Here is a 21,097-nt window from a genome sequence, read left to right on the forward strand (position 1 = left end):
CCTCAGGAGTTAGAGATAGCTGTGAGCCACTGCGTGACCACTGAGCCACCTCTCCAGCCCCTGACATGAGATGTCACTTACCTATATCAAAGAAGCCCATGTTTGTTAAAAAAAAAAACCCTGTGGTGAGCACTTACCTTCCAGAATTTTCTTGAACTCTCTGAACCATATGTCACAGTGGTCTTCACTCAAGTTAATGAGATCAAGTGTAGAATCTTTTAATTTGTTTAGTTGTTCCTTCAAGCAGATGAAGAGGGTGATGCCCAGCAGAGTGCCTTTGCCAGGCTGCTTCACAGAACAGCGCCGCTTCAGCTTTACAGAAAATATGTCTTCAAGTTCTAGGGACTCTCCGCTGCCCAGCTGATGACACTTGTAACCACCTAAAAAGGAATTAAACTCTCAGCCAAAACCATTGCTTCCCCGTTTTGATGTAGGAGAACTATCTGGAACCCACAGAACGTAAATCACTTATGACCTTCAGAAACTTCAAAGCACCCAATGTATAAATAAATATACAAAGAACCATAGACAAAGCAACATTTTAGTAACAAATTAGCAGCATGACGGTGATTCCAAAATACTGAAAAAGTGAAAAACACTGACTTTGCTCATGGACATGACTCTATGATGGCTTGTGAAAGTAAAGGAAATACACATTACCTCTAAAGTCACAGGTGTGCATACGGCAGGAAAGCAGAAAGAACTATTTGGGGGAAGCGGGGGACAGCAAGAAGATGGTAGAGAGGATGGACAGAAGACAGTGGGGGCAATGAGTGAGAAGGGTAATTATATATATGTATATATATATATACATATATAGTTATATTAATCTATACACATACATGACTTTGTTAGCTAGCTTTAAATTTTATTTAAAAATAAAAAATACACAGGGTTGGAGACATGTCTCAGAAACTGACGGTCTTTGTTCTCAGAGAGCCTTCAGGACTCCTTAACTCCAGTTCCAGGAGCTCCCATACCTTGTTCTGGCTTCTATGGGGGTCAGGCATGCATGGAGTTCCTGTACATATATATGCAGGCAAAACATTCATACACATAAAATAAAAATAATATTTTTAAAAAAATTAAAAGTATATACATTTTAAAAAGATACTTTAAAAATCATGGCATGGAATTTTTATGTTTGTTTCTGACTGTGGGTCAGAAAATAATTGTGGTAAAGGAGCTTTTTTTATAAAGCTTACACTTACAGAAGTGACTTATACTTTGAAACTAAACTTCTGTGTCTGACTGTAAAGAATAGTAGAGACTGGTGCTGTGGGATGTTCTGTATGTTAAATGTGTTGCTCTGATTGGTTAATAAATAAAACACTGATTGGCCAGTAGCCAGGCAGGAAGTATAGGCAGGACAAGGAGAGAAGAGAATTGTGGGAACAGGAAGGCTGAGGCAGAGAGATGCCAGCCACCACCATGAAAAGCAAGATGTAAGTAAGGTACCGGTAAGCCACGAGCCACGTGATAATATATACAAAGAAGCATAGTTGTGTGTGCACGTATGATTCAGGATAAGAGCCAACATGAGGAGTGCTAACACATAGGAAGGGCAGGAGTTCCAGAATAGCCAAAGGCAGAGAAAGACTCAGCAGTGTCAGGAGTTCCTAAAGCCTGGGAAGAAACTTTCCAGTGAAGATGGGTGTACTCTGCAGCTTTGATTGCCAAGACTTCCTCACAAGCTTCATCGAGGACTGTGGCTTCCTCTCCTAACCACCCAATAAAAAGTATAGCCTGACTGCCCACTGAGCACATGGAAGCTCCTGGAAAAAAAAAAAAGAAGAGAAGAAAAATCTCTTTTCTCCATGATTAGGCAGCAGGAGGATCAGGCAGACCCAAAGTCCATTTTTCAAACTTGTCACTCTCAGAAGGCTCAGGTTTCAGGCCTGGCTGCAATCTAGTGCTCTAATCTGTCAGTGACTTAAGAATCAACACTCTCACAGTATCAGTTCCATGGCCTTTTCTTTGAGCATCCAGACATTGTATGTCATAGGAAATAAGACAACCATATTACGACAGTCACCACCCAAACTGATCAATAGAGAGAACCTGTTTGACCCAAATGCCTTTACAAGTGAGTCATTCACACACACACACATACACACACACACACACACACACACACACACACACTTTCCTATGGACACCCATCAAATAACTGCTCTCACTCTGCTAGACTTTTCTCTAGCACACACTTCTCAAACTACCAGTCTCAGGATGGATTTTCACATGTAAAAGATCAAAGGACCTCGCATAACTTTCGTTTCTGTAGGCTGTATGTATCCGTATTGACTGTTTGGGAAATTAAAACTAGGACACTTTAAAGTACACAAATACAAAGAATGCTTATCATCGCATTTGCTACTCCTAGTTATCCAGACATTCTGGTTAACTGCTTAGGAAATAAAAGACATAATTGATGGTGGAGGCAGAGGGAAAACTCAGACTGTAATTATAGCACAATGTATTTACAAGATTCCAAAGAATCAACTTAGTCATTAGACCTAATGAAAAACGCAGACAAATGTCTATATCCAAGAAGACATAATAGGAAAATAGAAATCCCATACAAATTAGCATATTATATCTTTGAATAAGTTAGCAACAACTGATGCCAGAATTGAATGAAAGAGGAAAGCCATTCAAAATTTACTGAAAGACAAACTGAATAAATGGAGATACATTAAGTCCCAATCTTGCAGGTCTACAATCTCACTTCAAGAATATTTATTATACAATTTTAACCAAAATCTCAACAGAAATTTTTAGGTCTCAATGAACAAGGAACCAATTCAAATGATTTGTAAGTTCTCATGGACTGCATTACCTAGAAAATGGTTCTACAAACAATGAAGACAATTGCCTGCCCTGGCAGGTATAATTTGCAAAATTGCAATAATTTCAATTCTAGAAACAGAAACAAGTGGACCAGAGAAATATGTCTGTGCATTTGAAAATTCACTAATGTGACAATGGTGAGATCTAAACTAAGTGGAAATGAGTGAAGGGTAGTTGAGAGCTAATTAATCATTTGAAGAGACAAAGCCCTATCTCATAAATTACAGCAATATTTCTAGGTCAGAAATTTATATAACCTTAAGTTTGAAATGTGTCAAATATACCAAGACAGTCAGACAGAGAGATCAAGTTAGCTGGCCTAGGAATTATTTAATCACTTTAAAAGTCCTAAAGATTCATAAAGAAAAATCCGGAAGAGAGCAAAGGCCAAGGAGAGTCATTTGCAATACTTTCATGGAAAAGTACATAAAAGACTCAAGCAGGCCTTCCACAAAAGAAGGAATGCAAATCGACCAACAAACATATGAAAAAGTTCAACCTAATTAGTAATCAAAGAAATGCAAATTTAAACAACAAGACACCACTCTGTGCCTTTTAGATTGGCATGGGATCAAAAATAAGGCTGGGTGATGGAATAGCTAAAGGAAAGCAGCCTTGGTGCTGGCGAGAATGCGCAAATGGGTAGCTGCTGCGGGACATGTCGGGAGTATGTATCAAAAGATTTCCAAATGTTAATTGCAGCAGTATTCATAATAGCAAAACTATCTGAGGCCATGGTAGTGCCCTTCAGTTGGAGGATGGTAGATTAAATCATGGCTGCCTTCTGTAGCTCTTAATTGAATGAGTGTCATTGGTGTGTCCCCATCAAGAAAGACATTGACACTAAGAAGAATGAATTCTTGCAATAAAAGCAAATTACACAGTTGTGGGGGGGCGGGGGGGGGGGGCCGTTGATCCCATTTACATAATACTCAGAAAGAACCCAAGAAATAGCCACAGAAAACAGCTAACACCAGTTACCATCTAAGAGAGACAAGATCAGGAGGAACATGAGATTGAGTTTTTCTTGTAAATCTTCATTAGCTTTGCCTTTCAGTAAACAGCAGCACATGTAATTTTAAGTGTAGAAAGGAAAATATTGGAGGCATGATGGCTCAGTGGGGAAAGAGGCTTGCCCCCAAGGCTGACAACAAATTCTGAGCAAGTCCTGAAAACTGTCCTCTGACCTCTACCTGACAGCCTCACACATACACCCTGAAGGAAGGAAGGAAGACAGGGAGGGAGGAAAAATGCTTTTATATGCATGGTTTTGATTCAGGAATTTATTTTTCAGATTTTATTCCAAAAGAATGAACAGTAACCACAACTGAAGTAAAAGAAAGCTCACCCACTCGTTGTTTAGATAAAACCTGAAAACAACTTAAATGTGCAATAATAGAATGTGGGTTTCATGAAACACATTAACGTAGCAGAAGACTGTAGCACAACCAAAATTTAGCATTTTGATTAGACAGGGGTCCAAAAACGCATCTTTGAATTCTGGTCACTTGGCTTTTAAATGTTTTTATCTTAAAGGCTTTGGCCTAAATGTTTTATCATCAAAGTAGGAGGTGCTTAGCTGTACCTTTTTATTTGTTGAAGTTTGCAAGCTATAAGCAAGAGATCTGCTGGCTCTGGAAGACAGAACACCAGCCTCCTAGATGTGAGATTAATGAAGGTCTCCCCCACTTCCCTGTGGAAAGCCCTCGGGCTAGCCTTAGGAAAGGCTAAAGGTTCTGGAGACTATCTGATGGGATAAACTGAAAATCTTAGCTCATTATTTCTCCTCAGCCTCCACTCCAGGACACCCTTTGGACACTCTCGGGTTATACAAATTATTTATAACACAACTGAGTAAAAAGAACAAAAGAAAACAAACAATGTTGTAAAAAGAAGTGGCGATTCTGTGAAGACTGACTACCTGTCTGCATCTCTGTAAGGATTATTTTAAGAATGACTTGGATTCCTTTTATTCTACAAATAATTCAGAAAAGGACTTTTGAAAAGCTATTTTAAGTGCTGAACAAAAGGGTTAGATCTTAAATCTCTACTTGGGTTTCCTTCTCCTGAGGGGATGGGCTGCTTCACACTGGCCACTCCTGGGACAGTATCAATTTCCGACACAAGGAAAGCAAATGTTTTCGTAATGACATGTGAAAGCCATATTTCCATGAACAACCTGACACAGCCGGACTGTAAAGAAGAGCTCAAAGTAGCAGCAGAAGCAGCACTGGTTTCTTGGCATGTGTTTTAAATACAGCTTTACTTCCACCTTAAGGATACGTGGTACCTTTGTTGGGGAAAACTCTGGAGTCAAACTTTATTTATAATTCATATTTCACATCAGGAGATACAAATATGGAAACGATCTACAGAGACACTGCTTTCAGGCTGCTAATGTTAGCTCCTCACACACCATGTATGGCTCTGCTTGGTGGCATGTGGCTTATTATTTGAAATCTATTGGCTCGTTAGGATCATATTGGTTGTTGCTAGTCGCTTCAGAACACTAACTGTCCTCTCACATTACTTACAGAGATAGTGGGACCATCTGTTCTTGCAAGGGATTTAAGTATGCGTCTATTGGATAGCACGCTATTTATTTAATTCAGTACCCACTTCCTATTGTATCTTCTGGGGGGGGGGGAGCCAATTTAATTACAGGGAATAAAGATAACCTTTCCTGGCAGGTTACCCTGTCACCATGAGAGCAAAGCAGGACTTGCTCAAAGTGGGTTACAGGGGTGAATAAGGAGAGCAAAGCCAATGATACTTAAGGATATTGAGCAAAGGTTTAACAAAAATAGGACAGTGAGTGGCACTTTTAAAAATATGACTGTAAGCCCAGGGCTTGTCTGCATCAATCTTGGCACATCTGCCTGATGCGGACCGTAAACAGGATTAAGGCTGGGTTTATCTGCCTGGTGCTAATTGTGCTCAGAGTTCCCGCACATGTCCACTTTTTAAAACACTGTCTGGAAAAAAAAAAAAAAGCCAGCCCGCCTGCTGCATAGATGGCTCCCACACAACACCCTGGACACACACACACACACACACACACACACACACACACACACACACACACACACACGTGTTAGATGGTTAGGCAACGGGACGCCTAACAGGTTTTTTTTTTTTTTTTTTTTTTTTGGCTCTTCAGAATTACTTATCTAATCCCCTAATTAAAAATACAAAATTCTGTTTGAATGCACCACATACTGAGATAAATCTGTGAAGCAAGGGACCAATAAATTTGAACACACTCTAATTGTAAGAAGAAAACACAACGTAATTGTTAATAATCAGGTTAAACTAGGGTTTAGACAAATAGGGCCGATCCTGTAGTCGACTGAGAACCCGCCTCAATGCATTGCTCTCTCGGAGAATGTGGCAAAGCATTTGTTAGCAGAGATGCTCAAACACCTAAACACACAGGCGTAGCGAAACAGAGCTATGGAGAACCAGCATCCTTGTCTAGTAGAAAGATTAGGAAACTTGCATCTTATTTTGAGAGAAAACAGAAATTTCCAATCCACTACTAATCTCACATTTTTACTAGATCAAATTTAATGATTATTTTCCTGCTTGTGGGTTTCTTCCAATTATTTATTTCTGTCAAGTGTTAAGCACCTCAAATATGTCTCTTAAGATTATAAACATTTGAGGCTGTAAAGACTTTTGCATCAAGTTCACAATGAACTAATGAAAAGTCAAGAAAATTTAAATATTCTTCTGTTGCTTGGGTTTTAAAATACAGATAAAAATGCCAATTCTTTATTGAGAACAATGCCCACAATGTAAGAAGTGAAATAATTAAAAAACACGGTCTATATTTAATCATAATTATCACAAAATTGGCATTAGAAAATATAGTATTGGTAAAAAAAAAAAATTAGGCTATGACTCCCAGTCCTACACAATCTTCTATGCTAAAGCTATTTCTTGATATAAAGTATATTCATGTTGCAGATACCTTGGCCAGTTCTGAGAGATCAGTTTCCTCTAAATCTCTGCAACATGAGAATATTTCAATTTTCTTGACTTTTCATGAGAGACATATTTGAGGTGCTTAGACTTACAGGATGCACAGGTACAAGAGAACCTCTGTTCTATTAAAGATGGCAGTCCTCCATTGTCTGCCATGTTGCCATCTATACTTGCAGTGAAAAACCAATAGTGGTTAAATGCCTGCTTTGGGCAAGACCGCAGACAAGACCATTCAATGTGACTAATAATCACCCGCATTCTCCACTAGTGGTTCTTGATGAGGAAAGAAAGCTATTTATTAATTTTTAAATCCCATGGGCCAGGTATACATAAAGCACTGCTGCCATGAACAAAAGTGATGGTCCTCTCCAGAAAAGCACAGATACATAACCACTTGAGATGCTGCTGACCTTCCCGTTTATCATGGAAAGCCATCTCTACATACGAGACCAACTGATGGGAATGTATCTCAGTGGGTAGAATGCTTGCTTAGCATGCATGAAGCCCTCCCTGGGTTTGGCCACGGCAACACATAATCAAGGGTCATAGTACACACATGTAATCCTAACACCCAGGAGGTGGAGGCAGGAGGATCAGAAATTAAAGGTTATCCTTGGCTACAAGAGTTAAAGGCCAGCCTGAGCAAAAGACTGTCTGACCAGGAAGGCTGATGGCATTTGGTCATAGCTATTTTTGCCCAGTATTCTCTGGAAAATGAACAAAGCAAGCCACAGAAAACAATGGAAGGCACTGTCTATAATAAAATACAAGATTGTGAGGCTATGACTCCAGTCCCACACAATCTATGCTAAAGCTATTTCTTGATATAAAGTTTATCTCAAGTTTTCTAAAAGATAGATGTTCTGCAGTGGGCTTTACAGCTTCCCATTGTAATGGAATTTTCTGGAGAGACTGGTAAGGATTATTAGTACATCTGACTTTTAAAAAGTAATCTACAATAAAATAAAATCTAAAACCATAACACAGGAGCCAAGTTTTCCAAGTGGTCATTTTATAAAAATCATGTGTGAATAATTGGTGTGTTCAAACAGCAGAATGAGACAAATGAATTGAAATCGCTCAGATTCTACATGGTAACTCACCGTTAAGGAACCAGCACTTAATTTTTTTTTATTAAGAATTTTTTAATTCATTTTACATACCAACCACAAATTCCCCCTCTCTCCCTCCTCCTGCTCCCCCACAACCCATCCCCCATCCCCCCCTGGGGAGTCAGCAAAGCCTGGTACATTCAGTTAAGGCAGGCCCAAGTCCTTCCCCCTGCATCAAGGCTCAGCAAGGTGTCCCACTATAGGTAATGGGCTCCAAAAAGCCAGTTCATGCACCAGAGATAGATCCTATTCCCACAGCTGGGGGCTCCTTAAACAGACCAAGCTATACAACTGTCTTACTTATGCAGAGGGCCTAGTCCAGTTCCATGCAGGCTGTGTTTTGCTATGGTTTCAGAATGATGGTTACAGGGAATATAGTGTTTTCCTTTCTTACACCCGAGTGAAGCTGGATTTTCCTATACACATCAACTAAAACAAATATTCGCAACAGACTGAAGCAGTAAAGGGAGAAGCCAATGCATTTCTTATTCCACCAGATGTTAACGAGATTCCCAAAACTATGAGACAGTGAAAACAGTATTGTTTGGGGGAAATGTCTTAAATAGATAAATAAGTGTGTTATTTATATTAACATGTAGTAGGCTTACTACTACCATATATTTTTTCCTGTGATGTTGAGTATCCAATCTAGGGACTTCTATATGTCAGGCAAACACTTCACTGCTAGCTATAGCTGAAGACCTTTAATTAATATTTTAAAATGTCTTTAATTTTAACACAACAAAAATCAGTGGATTTAACTTATATGAATAACATCTCTTGGTGGTTTTCAATAATTTAACTTTGCCCCAAGTCGAATTTTGGGAACCTTTGATATATGTTAAAAGGACACAATCTAAAGTATATGCTTCAATCTCTTGTCACTCTGTATCAAATAACTATAGTTTTATTGTTATTATTTGCTGATTGAATGGGTTTCTATATACTTTATATATAGAATCTGGGGAACTATAATAACACTTCCAGTTTACAGCATGACTTTATGCAACATGATCAGGCTTTGTCATTCCTTCAGGAAGGGCACTCAGGTGCCCTTCTGCCGGGACCATTTATTGCTTACCTTATTGTCTTCCTGTCTGTCTACTTGTACTCATTCCTATGTCATTTCTATCCCTCTCCCTTAATGGAAACACTGATAAATCCAAGGGTGGAGGGTTCTACAAATGATGCTAACAGAAGATATAAAATTAATGGATTCACTCAAATCTCATAATCAAGCTAATTCTTTGGCTTTATCAGTTCATATATGTTTGTCAAGTTGTACATGCTGGTAACTGATATTCCACCAGATGCCTGTCAGATGGATCCTCTGTGAGCCCCAAGAGAACTCACTCTGCTAGCATGTTCATGCCCATCCCCATCTATGCTTTCTGTATCCTAGTACTTCGCTCAGTGCTTCAAAAATAGGTCAGTCTCCCAATAAATGCTGATTGTAAGTGCAGTCTTAGCAATCAAATGAATCTAATTCCACTATGCACATGTCCATCTCCGAACCTTTGCTCCTTCATTTCCTGGCAAATGGAAGGCCTTCTTGACTCTGATCTCTTCAAACATCAACCAACTCTCAGAGCCCATTAGCCCATTATTTCCAGGAATATCCTTCATTGTCAAGTCCTTCTAAATTCTACGGTCTAGAAATACTCAACAGTCACACACCAGAAGTTACTGGTAGCATTCCACTCATTTTCTGTACTTGTTTTTCACATTAATCAAATGATTCAAAACTTATGCCATAGTTATAACTAAATTAGAATGTAGTAGTTTGAGGCAAACACAAACGCTCTATTCTTTCATTTTATATAGTTGAACACTTACTCTATTCCAGACACTTCTTTTCTATATTAAAGTGCTATTATTTTTGTACTTGGATCTTATAGGCAATCCTCTGTTTGAGAATAGAGTTCCTTGTGTTTTTGCCCTTCGACTTGCTAGACTGGGACCTGGGCAACAAGGATAATGTCTTCTGTTAGGTCGTATATTAGCTACTTTCTCAACACTGTGACTGGATGCTTGATAGAATCAAGTCAAAGGAAGTAGGAGTTGTTTTGACGCACATTGTGAAGAACACAGCCCACTGCGACAGGAAGACATGGGGGTATGCCACGCATTGGCTACTTCAGATCCATAGTCAGGAAGCAGCAAAAAGAGATCATCTGGACAGAAGCCACCTGGGCTATACCATAAAGCCTGCTACCTCACTGCCCTCCAGTGACCTACTTCCTCCAATTAGGCCCCACTTCCTGAAGGTTCCACAACCTCCTCAAACAGTGTCACCACCTGGGAACCAAGTGTTGAAACACATGTGCCCATGGGTACATTTTACATTTAAACTATAACAGATACTGAGGAAGGGAGTCTGAACGTGGGCTTGGAGCTTAGCCAAGACACTTCCATTCCACAGTCCAAGCCAACTCACTCTTCCTTTTTCTAGAAGACTTCAAGGCTAGTCATACCTTCTTTGCTTTCAACTACAGCATTTGTGTCAACCACTGTGATACCAGTGCAAGCTAGTGGTCCCTTGGACTTACAGAACTCACAGTGAGGCTATCATACAGCCTTTGACTCTATCCAAAAAGTCCTGCTAACTAAAAACACTGAAAGACTCGATATATCCACCTCCATGTAGCTTCACTCTTAAGACTCTCATTTGAGCCTATGAAATTATCAGAATAGCCAGATATTCACTTCTGGACAACTTGACTCCTCCCAAGCAGATGTGAGTTGTTGGAAGGCAGCAGATCCATTACCAGAGACATAGAAGAAGCCGTTTTTTATCTAGAGGACAGGACTTAGAACCACACTGGTGTTCATCTGTGGACCAAAGTAACCAGGAGCAGGATGCCAAAATCCTGACCAGTAGTTAAAGGCTAGAAAAGAGCCACGAGCAGCCTCCTGAGACTTGCTCTTAGGAGCCCCTCCCTCTAATGCCGAGGCAAAACTGTGGGTAAATGGGCCGCTGTGTGGCTAAGGTGGTGGAAGATAGGAAGGGTGAAGGAACATTAAAGAGAGAGTCACAGAAGCCACATACATTGAACATCCAAAGCAAGCATTAAAGTCACATAATCCATGATCACATAAAATATTTATAAACATTTATTTACTATCTGATTAGCACATGCAAGCCTAAGATTTATGGAAACAAAGGCAAGGGAGAAGTAATTGAATTATAGCTTATCATGTTATTTTTTAATCCAACTTAATATTCAAGACAAAGTTCATGTTTATTTTTGATATGCTAAGCATTTTCATGATATGAGATTTTGTTTCATTTCTACCATTAAAAGCTCATCAATGACAAGTATATTTGAGTTTTGATTTGTTTCTGATATTAAAAATAGTCAGGAAAATACAATATGAATGATTTATTAAGGAAGAAAAATATCAGAAAATTATAAAATATAGTCAAATTCACCAACACTGAATTATTTTCAGTTTCAGCCTAGAAAAATATACAATATAATGAAGTGAATATATGTTAATAAAAACTTTAAAGTAAGCTTTACATATTAAGCTTATTTTTATTTATTTTATTTATTAGTAAATTGGTATAATCTAGACTCTTACCTACATGAAACACATTACCTGCTACCTTCATATTTGAAATAAAATCACATTTTAAAAGTCATTTCAGAATGAAACTAGAGGTCAGTTTTTTTCTTTGAAAAGTGCTTAAAGAATTTAAAGAGTCTAGCACTAAAAACAAGTTTGATGTTTTTAAATGAATCCTACATGCATGATATTTATACGATGTGTTTCCCTTTAAAATAGTTTTCTTCTACTTTCTTTTATATAATCTCTACCACACAGCACAAGAGGCTGACACTAAGGATAGAAGTGAGAGTATTGCTTGATAATGTGAAATTTTTTTAAAGAAAGTGAATACTCTAGATCACATCATTTTTTGGTACCTGTTTAGCTGGGCTATGCAGCAAGTGATGAACATAAAATGGCTGATAGGGTTTCAGCCAGCCATCTTCTCCTCCGGGCTGTAATACTGCTGTCAGTTTTTTTAGAAAGATAAATTTGATATCAATACGATGTGACACAACTGCATCAAACCTTAATTTCACTCACAGTGAGAAGTCACAGGATTAAATAACACTGTGCAGTCTTTTAGAAAAGTTTATTGCTTCCAGATGGATTCAAGTTTCCCTTCAGCCCTGATTACATCTAATATGCACAGGGTGCCAACATTATAAAGGACAGAGTCAAAAATATCATTTATATAGATAGCAAGGGGCAGGTGGGGGAACTCTTGTTTTCTAAATAGGTTCTAGGACTCAAGTCTTGACTACTTTAAAGAAATAATAATAACCAGTACAATGTTTAAGTGCTATATTATTTAACTGTCCTGGATAATGGTTTTTCTATGAAAAAGAAAAAAGGAAAACCACAAATCTACAGTAAAGTAGCCATAAAGTGACTCCCAGCTCAAGCTGCATGCGCTTTCCCCCATGTGGGGTTGTGCCATGTGTCACACCGCATGGGGCTTGCTACCAAGATGCCCACCTGTGCCTGTGTGGCTGAAGAGGCTTTCATTTCACTAACAAGAACACTACTAAATATAAGCCACTACAATCAGAAATAATGCTCTCAAAATATTGACCTCACATTAGAACCTGCCCGCCGATTTGCCTCTTATATTTACTGTTTGGTTTTATTTTCTTATACAATGCTAGTATCACTACACCAATGTTTGCTTATATCTCTCCAAAACAAAGTGCTCTCCCATAGTATTAAATAAGAAATAAAGTTGCAAAAATAAATAAATAGCTGATAGATAGACAATCAGACAGACAGATAGATAGACAGATAAAACTCCATCCACTCTAGCTAGTCTTTGAGAGAAAGGCAAAGAAAAGATAACTTATGTTTGAAGAGGGACATTAGCCAGTAGATTAGGAGTCATCCTCAAAAATACAGCAAAATTATAATAGGATTTCCACTCTTCTGCCTCTCTTAAGATGCTTAAAGTGTTCTGAAAAGAAAAATACTGTGCAAATACTGAAGTCAAGTGACCATAAGTAGCAAACAATTTATTATATATCCTTAAAACAAATAAGCAATTTAAACCCAACTATGCTCCTGAAGCTGAAAGAAAGGGAAAAAAGTATAATTTCTAGAAGTACATAAAAATTTTCCAGCTGAAGAAAGAAGAGTGGTTTTTATTGTAATTGCTACTCATGTCTAACTCTCCTATGAATTGTCAGCAGAAACAAGACAAATATCACTGTGATAACTTATTATCTTCATTTTCTTTAGAGAGAAGTAAGTTTCTTGATGTAAGGGATACAAATGAATGTTAAAATGTCAAGTGAGGATTAAATTACTCTCAGATGTGATTTACAGTCACATGTCAAATCAATAACAGATCAATAAGAGAGTTCAACTATTTACATTACAAGGGCCTAGAAGACATAATGCATGAGTCATTCATCGACATAAAACCCATGAAGTATTTCTGATATTCCTAATACTAATAAATGCTTGCTTAACTACTACCAATCAAATTGCATTTGTTTGCAATAATGGTGAGCTATCCTTAAACTGCTCACACCATCTTCAACAAAACACCATATTTAAGTGAGAAGTGATTTGCATGTTTATATGTGCATATTAGAGGTGCACATGTTTGCATATAAACACAGATACTTATGTATGTGTGCATATGCTTGTGTGTGGATATGCTTGTTTATGTGTATGCATGATTGTGTGTGCATGTACATGCATGTATTTGTGTGTGTGTGTGTGTGTGTGCTTGTGTGTGTGTGTGTGTGTGTGTGTGTGTGCGTGTGTGTGTGTGTGCTTGTGTGTGCTTATATGTGTGTTTAGGCCAAAGGATGACCTTGGGTGACATTCTTTAGGAGCTGTCCACCTTTTTTTTTTTTTATTGTTGTTGTTGTAGAAGTACAGTCTCTCCCTGGAACCTGGTGCTTGCCATGTAGACTAGGCTACTGGGCCAGGCTCTGGAGATTCTCCTGTATCCACTTCCCCATTGCATGAATTACAAGCATATACCATCATGCCCAGCAATTTTACATAGATTCTGAGGATAAAACTCAGGTCCTCACACTTGAACAGCATGCATGTTACAGACTAAGCCATCTTCCCCAGGCCTAGAGTTTACTGTTTTAAAACTAACTTTAAATTATTTGTTTAGAAGAAGAAATACTCATAATGGATCAAAAATTGAGAGATGCTTGAGACAAGGATTACAGAAATCCTCACGTTTGTAAACTCTTTACAGACTGAGATCTCCCTCCTCAGCCTAGACTTAGTAATGTTAATGTTTCATTCAAAAATACTAATATTTGATTATAAGATGTTATCAGGGGCCAGTTATGTTAGATACCTTACATACACCATATTAGCAAGTATTTAAATTTTAATTCAGAGCTAGCTCCATGGGTTTCCTGACAGAGCAGGTGTAAAAGCCCTGTGTGAAAAGCACATTTGGGATATTTTTTAAGAGTCAAAATGTGGTAGATGCTGATGAGAAAGGTAGATGCTTATGTAGGGAGACACAACATGCAAATAGAAAGGTCATAAGCTGGTCTGTGACATAGAAGGATTCAGACTATACTTAGGGTTTGGGATTTTACCTTCATTGAGCAGAAGGATTATGCAATCTGATCCACAACTTTAAAGTAACATCTAGTGGCTTCATAGAAAACACAGTGGTGAGAACATGGCTAAAGAGAACTGAGTAACAACAGCGGTACAAGACTCCACAGAGTCTGACAGTCATGGAGTGAAGAAGAAAGAGCTGAAGCTAGGTATTCTCTGGGTAGTTTGAGATGAGAGAACTAAAAGGGGGGATCCTTGCCCCCCGAGTGCACCTTTGGGGGTTACAGGGGGACAGGTGGAGTTTTTGTTGCAGAACACAGTAAGTTCGAGAAGTCTATTCGAGATTAGAAAGGCAGTTAGTCCATATTATTCTGGCATGTTTTGCATAACTTGCTTACTAATTTAATGCCTAGCTTACTAATATAATGGCTAGCTTACATAAACTATGAAAGAGTTTAGGAGTATATTATTAAACGAATCGTCCAATCTAGATTTAAAGAAATCATCCCAATTGATGTTCCCTCTTCTCAAATGACTTTAGTTTGTTGTCAAGCTGACTAAATAAATAAGTAAGCAAGTAAATAAATAAACAAACAGACAGACAGACACACTCTAACCAGGACAGTCATTCAAATTCAATCATTTCATAATGTTTCTGTAAGTTTCCTTTACTGGGAAGTTCTACATCTATTCCAAACCAAGATGGAATGGCTAATTTCTGGACAAACACTGATGATCATGTGGTACAGCTAAAATTTGTTTACAGTTACCTGGTTTCATGGTCTTGAGATTTTTCATGTAGATCCTGGATTTTGTTGTGGAAATACACACTGGCTGAGGAAAAAGGCATTCTCACACTGTGGTACTAGACCCCAGCTGCTCTGACACCACTGCTCTGAGCACTAAGATACTACATGAGGTAGCATGCCAACCCTAAAATGTGCCACTCTCCTTATTCATCACCGTGGTTTCTCGGACATGTGAAAACTATGCCATAGAAACAGAGGCGGCTTGGTTGCTAAGAATTTGAATCCATGTGATGGCCTATCTGTAAGATGATTATCAATAATAAAATACAGGCTGATCATCTAAAATACACAAAAATAAGACACATGGCACAATTATGTCAGAATAGCCTTATGGTATAATAAAATCCGTATTGGAGGCTTTATTTATTTTCAAAATCATTTTCTGGGGAAAAAAAACCAAACAATTCCACATTTAGGTGATCTTGATGCTGAATGGATCCATAGATCATGGCCATGAACAAACTGAGATATTTAAGCCTCACACTCTAAAACCAACACAATTAACTTCTAAAATGTTGGTCAGGGTCTTTGTAACTTTGCAACTTCCAGCGTTATAAAAGGTTCACACAGCAGTTCTCAAAATGATATCTAGACAATTCTTCTGTGACACTAACCTAAGTGGGTATGTTGTATTAAACAGGAAAGGGCAAAGAGGGTGCACTGACTTAGAATCAGAGGGAAATGATCAAATGCCGCAGACACCAATGTTGAGCATGTCATAAGGCCAGAGAACTGCAGAGATAACTCTAGTCAAGGAATTACTGAGGTGCTAGAAAATCAAAGATGAATTCAGTTGTTTAATAGGATTCTTTAGCGGTGGACTTCCTAAAACAAAACCAAGCACAATGACAGCATCTCCATGGGGCTATCCCCAAACCTCAGCATCAATCTTTTAGGCTTTGGTGTCCTCAAAACGTCTTGAAAAGGTTGTAGAAAGAACTCTCCTCAACATAAAACTTAAACCAAAAGGCCTCTTCTCTGTCTTTTAAGGGAATGAATGAGTTGCTCTATACTCAGGTTAGTGTATTTTAGAAGAACTCTTACTGTTTCTCTAAAACACGCAGTGTGCAGTTACTGCTTACACAGGATTATAATAATCTAGCCTGAGTAGTTATTGCTGACACCAGCAAGGTAGTGTCCTTTGTTTGCCAAATTTTTGTTTTCCTAAGAACCAATCCTACTTCATAAAGATATGTTTCCAGGATACATATAATTATGCTGCGTAGAACATCTGTTGCTTTGTATTTCCAGAGCCTCACAGAGCCAAGATAAGGATGAGGTTCTAAGTCTGTGTTAAAGGGGAAATGACTAACAGAGTAAATGATTTAATACTCAGAGCAGCTATTTAAGAGAAGGTTTGAGCAAACGCCACGGTTACTTTTCACTACGTTCAAATACAATTAAATCATCTGAATTATTCTGTCAGATTATTCTCAAATGGTTATTGCATTGCTTTTAGTATCATGACTTGTTCTGAATCATCTTTCCTATGATTTCATATAGGAATCTAGGGAACCTTGTACTTGGGTGTCTTCCAAAGTTAGCCACCTGACATAAGAAATCACTTCTGATCAAATATAGCTGGGGAAAAAATACTGGCAGACTATTTTCTAATATTTCACCCTCAGGTGCTCACTGGAGTCAGGTAACAGCATGGCACTGCCTTTGAAAATGTAGGTCAGAATTCTGACTGGGCTCAAATGTGGCTTGCTCAGATCTGAATGACACAGAATGTCCACCTAGGTCACTTCCCCCCATTGCTGTTTGGTGGTTTAGGTATAGAATTTTGTAGCCCCATGTAGAATTAGGTTTAGAATCGAGTACCTCCATGAATTTTGCAACATTCAAAATAATTATTTACTGGTAAAACCTACATCTAAGACTTAGAGATAAGGGAATACTGATTTTGGTACCAAAATGCGAAATAAGTATCTAATGAATAGCAGGGGACCAGAGAGTAATCTGTACCTGATATCACCAATCATATTAATAATCAAAGGCAAAGCATTATAGTTCAAAGTTCACACTTTGCTAAACATTTACATGAACAGGGGAAGTTATGACAATGCTAAAAGCACTCAAGTTTTTTTTTCTCCCATTTCTCCAGTCTGTACAACCAAAAGACTCATGTTCACCCTGGATTTAGAATAATTAGAATAACCAAGGTCCTCAGAGCCTCTGCTGAGAAAACCTACTTAGAATGAAAAAAAATTAAACCTCCTTTTCCAAATTATTTCAATGTGCTTTATTTCATTTGGGAGCCCTCAGCAATGCTTATTTCTTGTTTTGTTTGTTTGTTTTTATGTACTTTTAAAGCAAGTAACACTAGCCATTGTATTAAAATCAAGATAAGCCTTACCTCACAGGAGTAAAAGTTACTTGCAGAGTTGGAGAAGATTCAAATACAATTTTGTAGTAGACTCACCCATTATGGCTGTATGGCCCAGAATTCATACAACAACACCCAACCACCACCCAGTGAGACTGTATCTGAATAGGGAGAAATGAAGCCATTAGCTATTCTGAGGGAAGTCTCAAGGGAGAGCTGGTATCCTTAGAAGACACACAAGATTTCTTGTGTGCTCTCACTCTCTCCAGACATAGGGGAAAGGCCATGGCAAGACATAGCAAGAAGGCAGCTTCCCCACTGTGAAAGACACTTCATTAGAAATTAAACCTGGGACACCTTAGACTTCCAGCCCTAGAAGTATGAGAAAGTCATTTCTGCTGCTTAAAACCATCCTGTCTGTGCTCCTTTGTTAAGGCAGCTCCAACTAATTAGTAACCCTTCTTCCTTACCTTTTCCCCACATTAATTTCTTATTCCATAACATTTCAAAATTGTCTTCACTGGGTGATCCATTGTTTTATCATGATACTGAAACATGGCAGCTACACAACTCGATCATTTCCCTCCTTTTGCTCTACTTTCCAATACCTCCCAGTGTGAGTGCTGAAGAACAGTCAATACCAAAGAAGAAACACTTTAAATATATGTTTAGTTTATTATTGAGTCTAACATTCAAGTTATACTGAGAGGCCGCTGAATTATTTTAAGTAGCAATTCATCAAGATAGCAAGGGCTTCAATACAGTCTGGTGACACAAAGATTAAGGTAACTAAGAACTTGTTTAAGAAGTGAAAGTATCATTTATGATATGACTCACAGTGCTTGCCAAATGGGTCAAGCTGAAATCTCTTGAGTCCTTGATATTCTGGCCCCAGATTTCCACTGTGGTTTTTTGTTGTTTTTGTTTTGTTTTTTAAAGTCTTCTACTAGAGCAAGAGCTTCTGAGCTTCCAAATCCAAGAGCTCCTACACTGAGTTTCTAACCAAGTCTATCCTGCAACTAAACGGATCTGTAGAGGTGCATCATAGCCCCAAAGTAACATCCTAGAACTATAGTCCCTTGGCCCCCTCAACTCATGCTTCTTTGCCCACAAATGCAGTCCTTTCCTGATTGGAGGGCTGAAGGAAAGATGAGGGAGTTCCTAGATGGAGAGACTCTGCCTCGTGCAAAGTATGCCCCCAATTTTAGGGCACTCACCTTCAGAGGCTCATATGTGAATGACTTTCGAATCTCATAAAAAGACTCCATGGTGTAGGAAAATGAAGAAGACTGGGGTTTATTCTGCATGTTTTCCCTAAAATCAACATGGTCAGATGTTTACATTATGATTTTCCCTAACCCTTTCTAACCCTTGCCAGTTTCAATTTAAACCATAGTCTGACATAAAGGACTCTAGCCAGACATCTGACATACAAAATGTAAAATACTAGATAGAGCAGTAATAAGGTAATAAATATATTGTGGTGAAAGGATTAAATAAAACCATGTAAATAAATTTTACATACGTGGATAATTTAGTACAAAATAAGCATGTTGCCATTTAAAAAGTGTTTCCATGGCTCCACTGCCCTTACCTAAGTTTTGTATCTTTGCCTTTTAAATTTAAAATAGGTATTGACCTTATTTACTACTATATCATCATTCATAAACTTTAAAAAGCATTATTAAAATTCAGTGCTTACAAGGACCCTTTAATTTGGAAATATTTATTATCCTAAGGCCCAACTAGATTTTTTTCACTTATACATAGGGATCAGAGAGACAAAAGAAAGAAATCCAATTATTTAAAGCAGTAATCCCTTAACACTAGGATTTTGTTTTAATTATGAAGAGTGTGTCTTATTAAAAACAAAACAAAGCCTTGTCCTTTAAGGGAAGAAACCTGATGTTTCTCTAGTGAACATGTAAACAAGACTTCCTAAATAATGCTGAAACAAATTAATTTTGCTTTTCTTCTATTTCCCATGGTATTATTGGATTTTTAAAAGAGCATCAAATAAATAATTACAGGCCCACCTGCTCAGGGTAGCTTATAAGGCACAACACAATCTTAATGGGAATATGTTGCTTTCTATTACCCCCATCCTTATGGACAGCACAGACAAAATTCACCATGTTGAAAGCTAACCAAAGTGTAGGAAAGAAGAATTCATTGAAAACAGCTAAGTAGTCTTTTATACAGCAAATACCACTCTAGATACACAACACCTGAAAACCCTTTCCAAGAATGTGTCCCCAAGTCTTCTCACTCCTCAAATACCTTGTGTGGGGGAGATGGTTCAAAGAAGTAGATATGAGAAAGTAAGCCATCTACTCCTCAGGAAGCAGGGAGTCACTGGGAACGTCTCTTATTCAGTCGTGCTTCAGTTGTACATGGAGACAAACTAAACCACAATTTGGGAAAATGATATTCCCTTTGGATTCTTCCCACCAGCCCACTTAAGCAGTTGAGTGTTGGGCACAGAAGGCTGAAGCAGATCCCTATTTCTCAAGGGACACTCCAGTCCCTGGCTCTCCTATTTCAGGTCCAGATGAAAAGCTACTCAGGCACTCAGCTTCACTTGGGTCTTATCATCAAAACCAACTCTTGCAGCGATCCTAGTCCAACCACCCCCTGCCCAGTAGAACAGAGTTTTTGATGAGAAGCCACACAGACGCCACTGCAGCCAACGGTGAGCCACTAGAGACAGGCACAGAATGTGATGTCAGCCAAGTGGTGGCAAGCCATGGAACAGAAGGTTATTCTAATGATGTAAGCCACCCAAGGGGCAGATAGGGACCTAGGGAAGCCAGGGCTACCGAATGAACACGGAGATGTAAATGATGGCACTGCTGATACCCCGAATGTGAAAAAGGCCAGTGGCAGAGACAGAAAGGCGATCAGCAGAAAATAAAGAGTGCACTGTTCCAGCCACGTTAACACATGTTGTGAACAGGACCATAACCACTATGTGTGTGTGTGCTTTATCAGGTTCAGGTTTAGTGGTAAGTGTGTAAGTGTAGGTGACGCATTTAACTAATAATGTTCTCTAATAAAATAAGATGGAAAGTCTATTCATTTTCCATCAAACAAACAAACAAACAAACAACAAAAAAAAAGAACAAGGGCACATATTACTGTTCAAAGGAAATTTGGGATTTTCATTTCACCAATATTCTAGATTCACTTAAATGCCACAAAAAGATGCCATATTTCCGTCTTTGAATAAATATGATCTGTAAATAGAGGAAAACAGAAGATAAAGGGAAATGGGACCAAGGGGAAAACAGAGGTTAAAAGGAAATGCCAGTGTAAGTTCTGAATTCCTGTTGTTCTCCAGCAAGGCTGGAGCGGCGAGCCTGAAGGAAGGGCCCCTAGGCTGTCGGACAGTCAATGACCTCTGCTGTCTACAAACTACTCCA

General features: G+C 38.4%; 1 protein-coding gene across 2 annotated transcripts in view; it reads right to left on the reverse strand.

Annotated features, from left to right (window-relative positions):
- The window catches only part of Neurod1 (neuronal differentiation 1), a 122,936-nt gene that overhangs the window by 63,831 nt on the left and 38,008 nt on the right, over nucleotides 1–21,097 (reverse strand). For both annotated transcript variants that reach the window (XM_052724488.1, XM_052724489.1), the window contains one exon: nucleotides 138–380. In XM_052724488.1, the coding sequence (XP_052580448.1) occupies nucleotides 138–380 (243 nt within the window). The remainder of the gene's footprint in view (nucleotides 1–137; nucleotides 381–21,097) is intronic.

Source organism: Peromyscus californicus, unplaced genomic scaffold (genome assembly GCF_007827085.1).
Source record: "Peromyscus californicus insignis strain IS unplaced genomic scaffold, ASM782708v3 Scaffold_7__1_contigs__length_154581171, whole genome shotgun sequence".
In the NCBI taxonomy this organism is placed as follows: domain Eukaryota; kingdom Metazoa; phylum Chordata; class Mammalia; order Rodentia; family Cricetidae; genus Peromyscus; species Peromyscus californicus.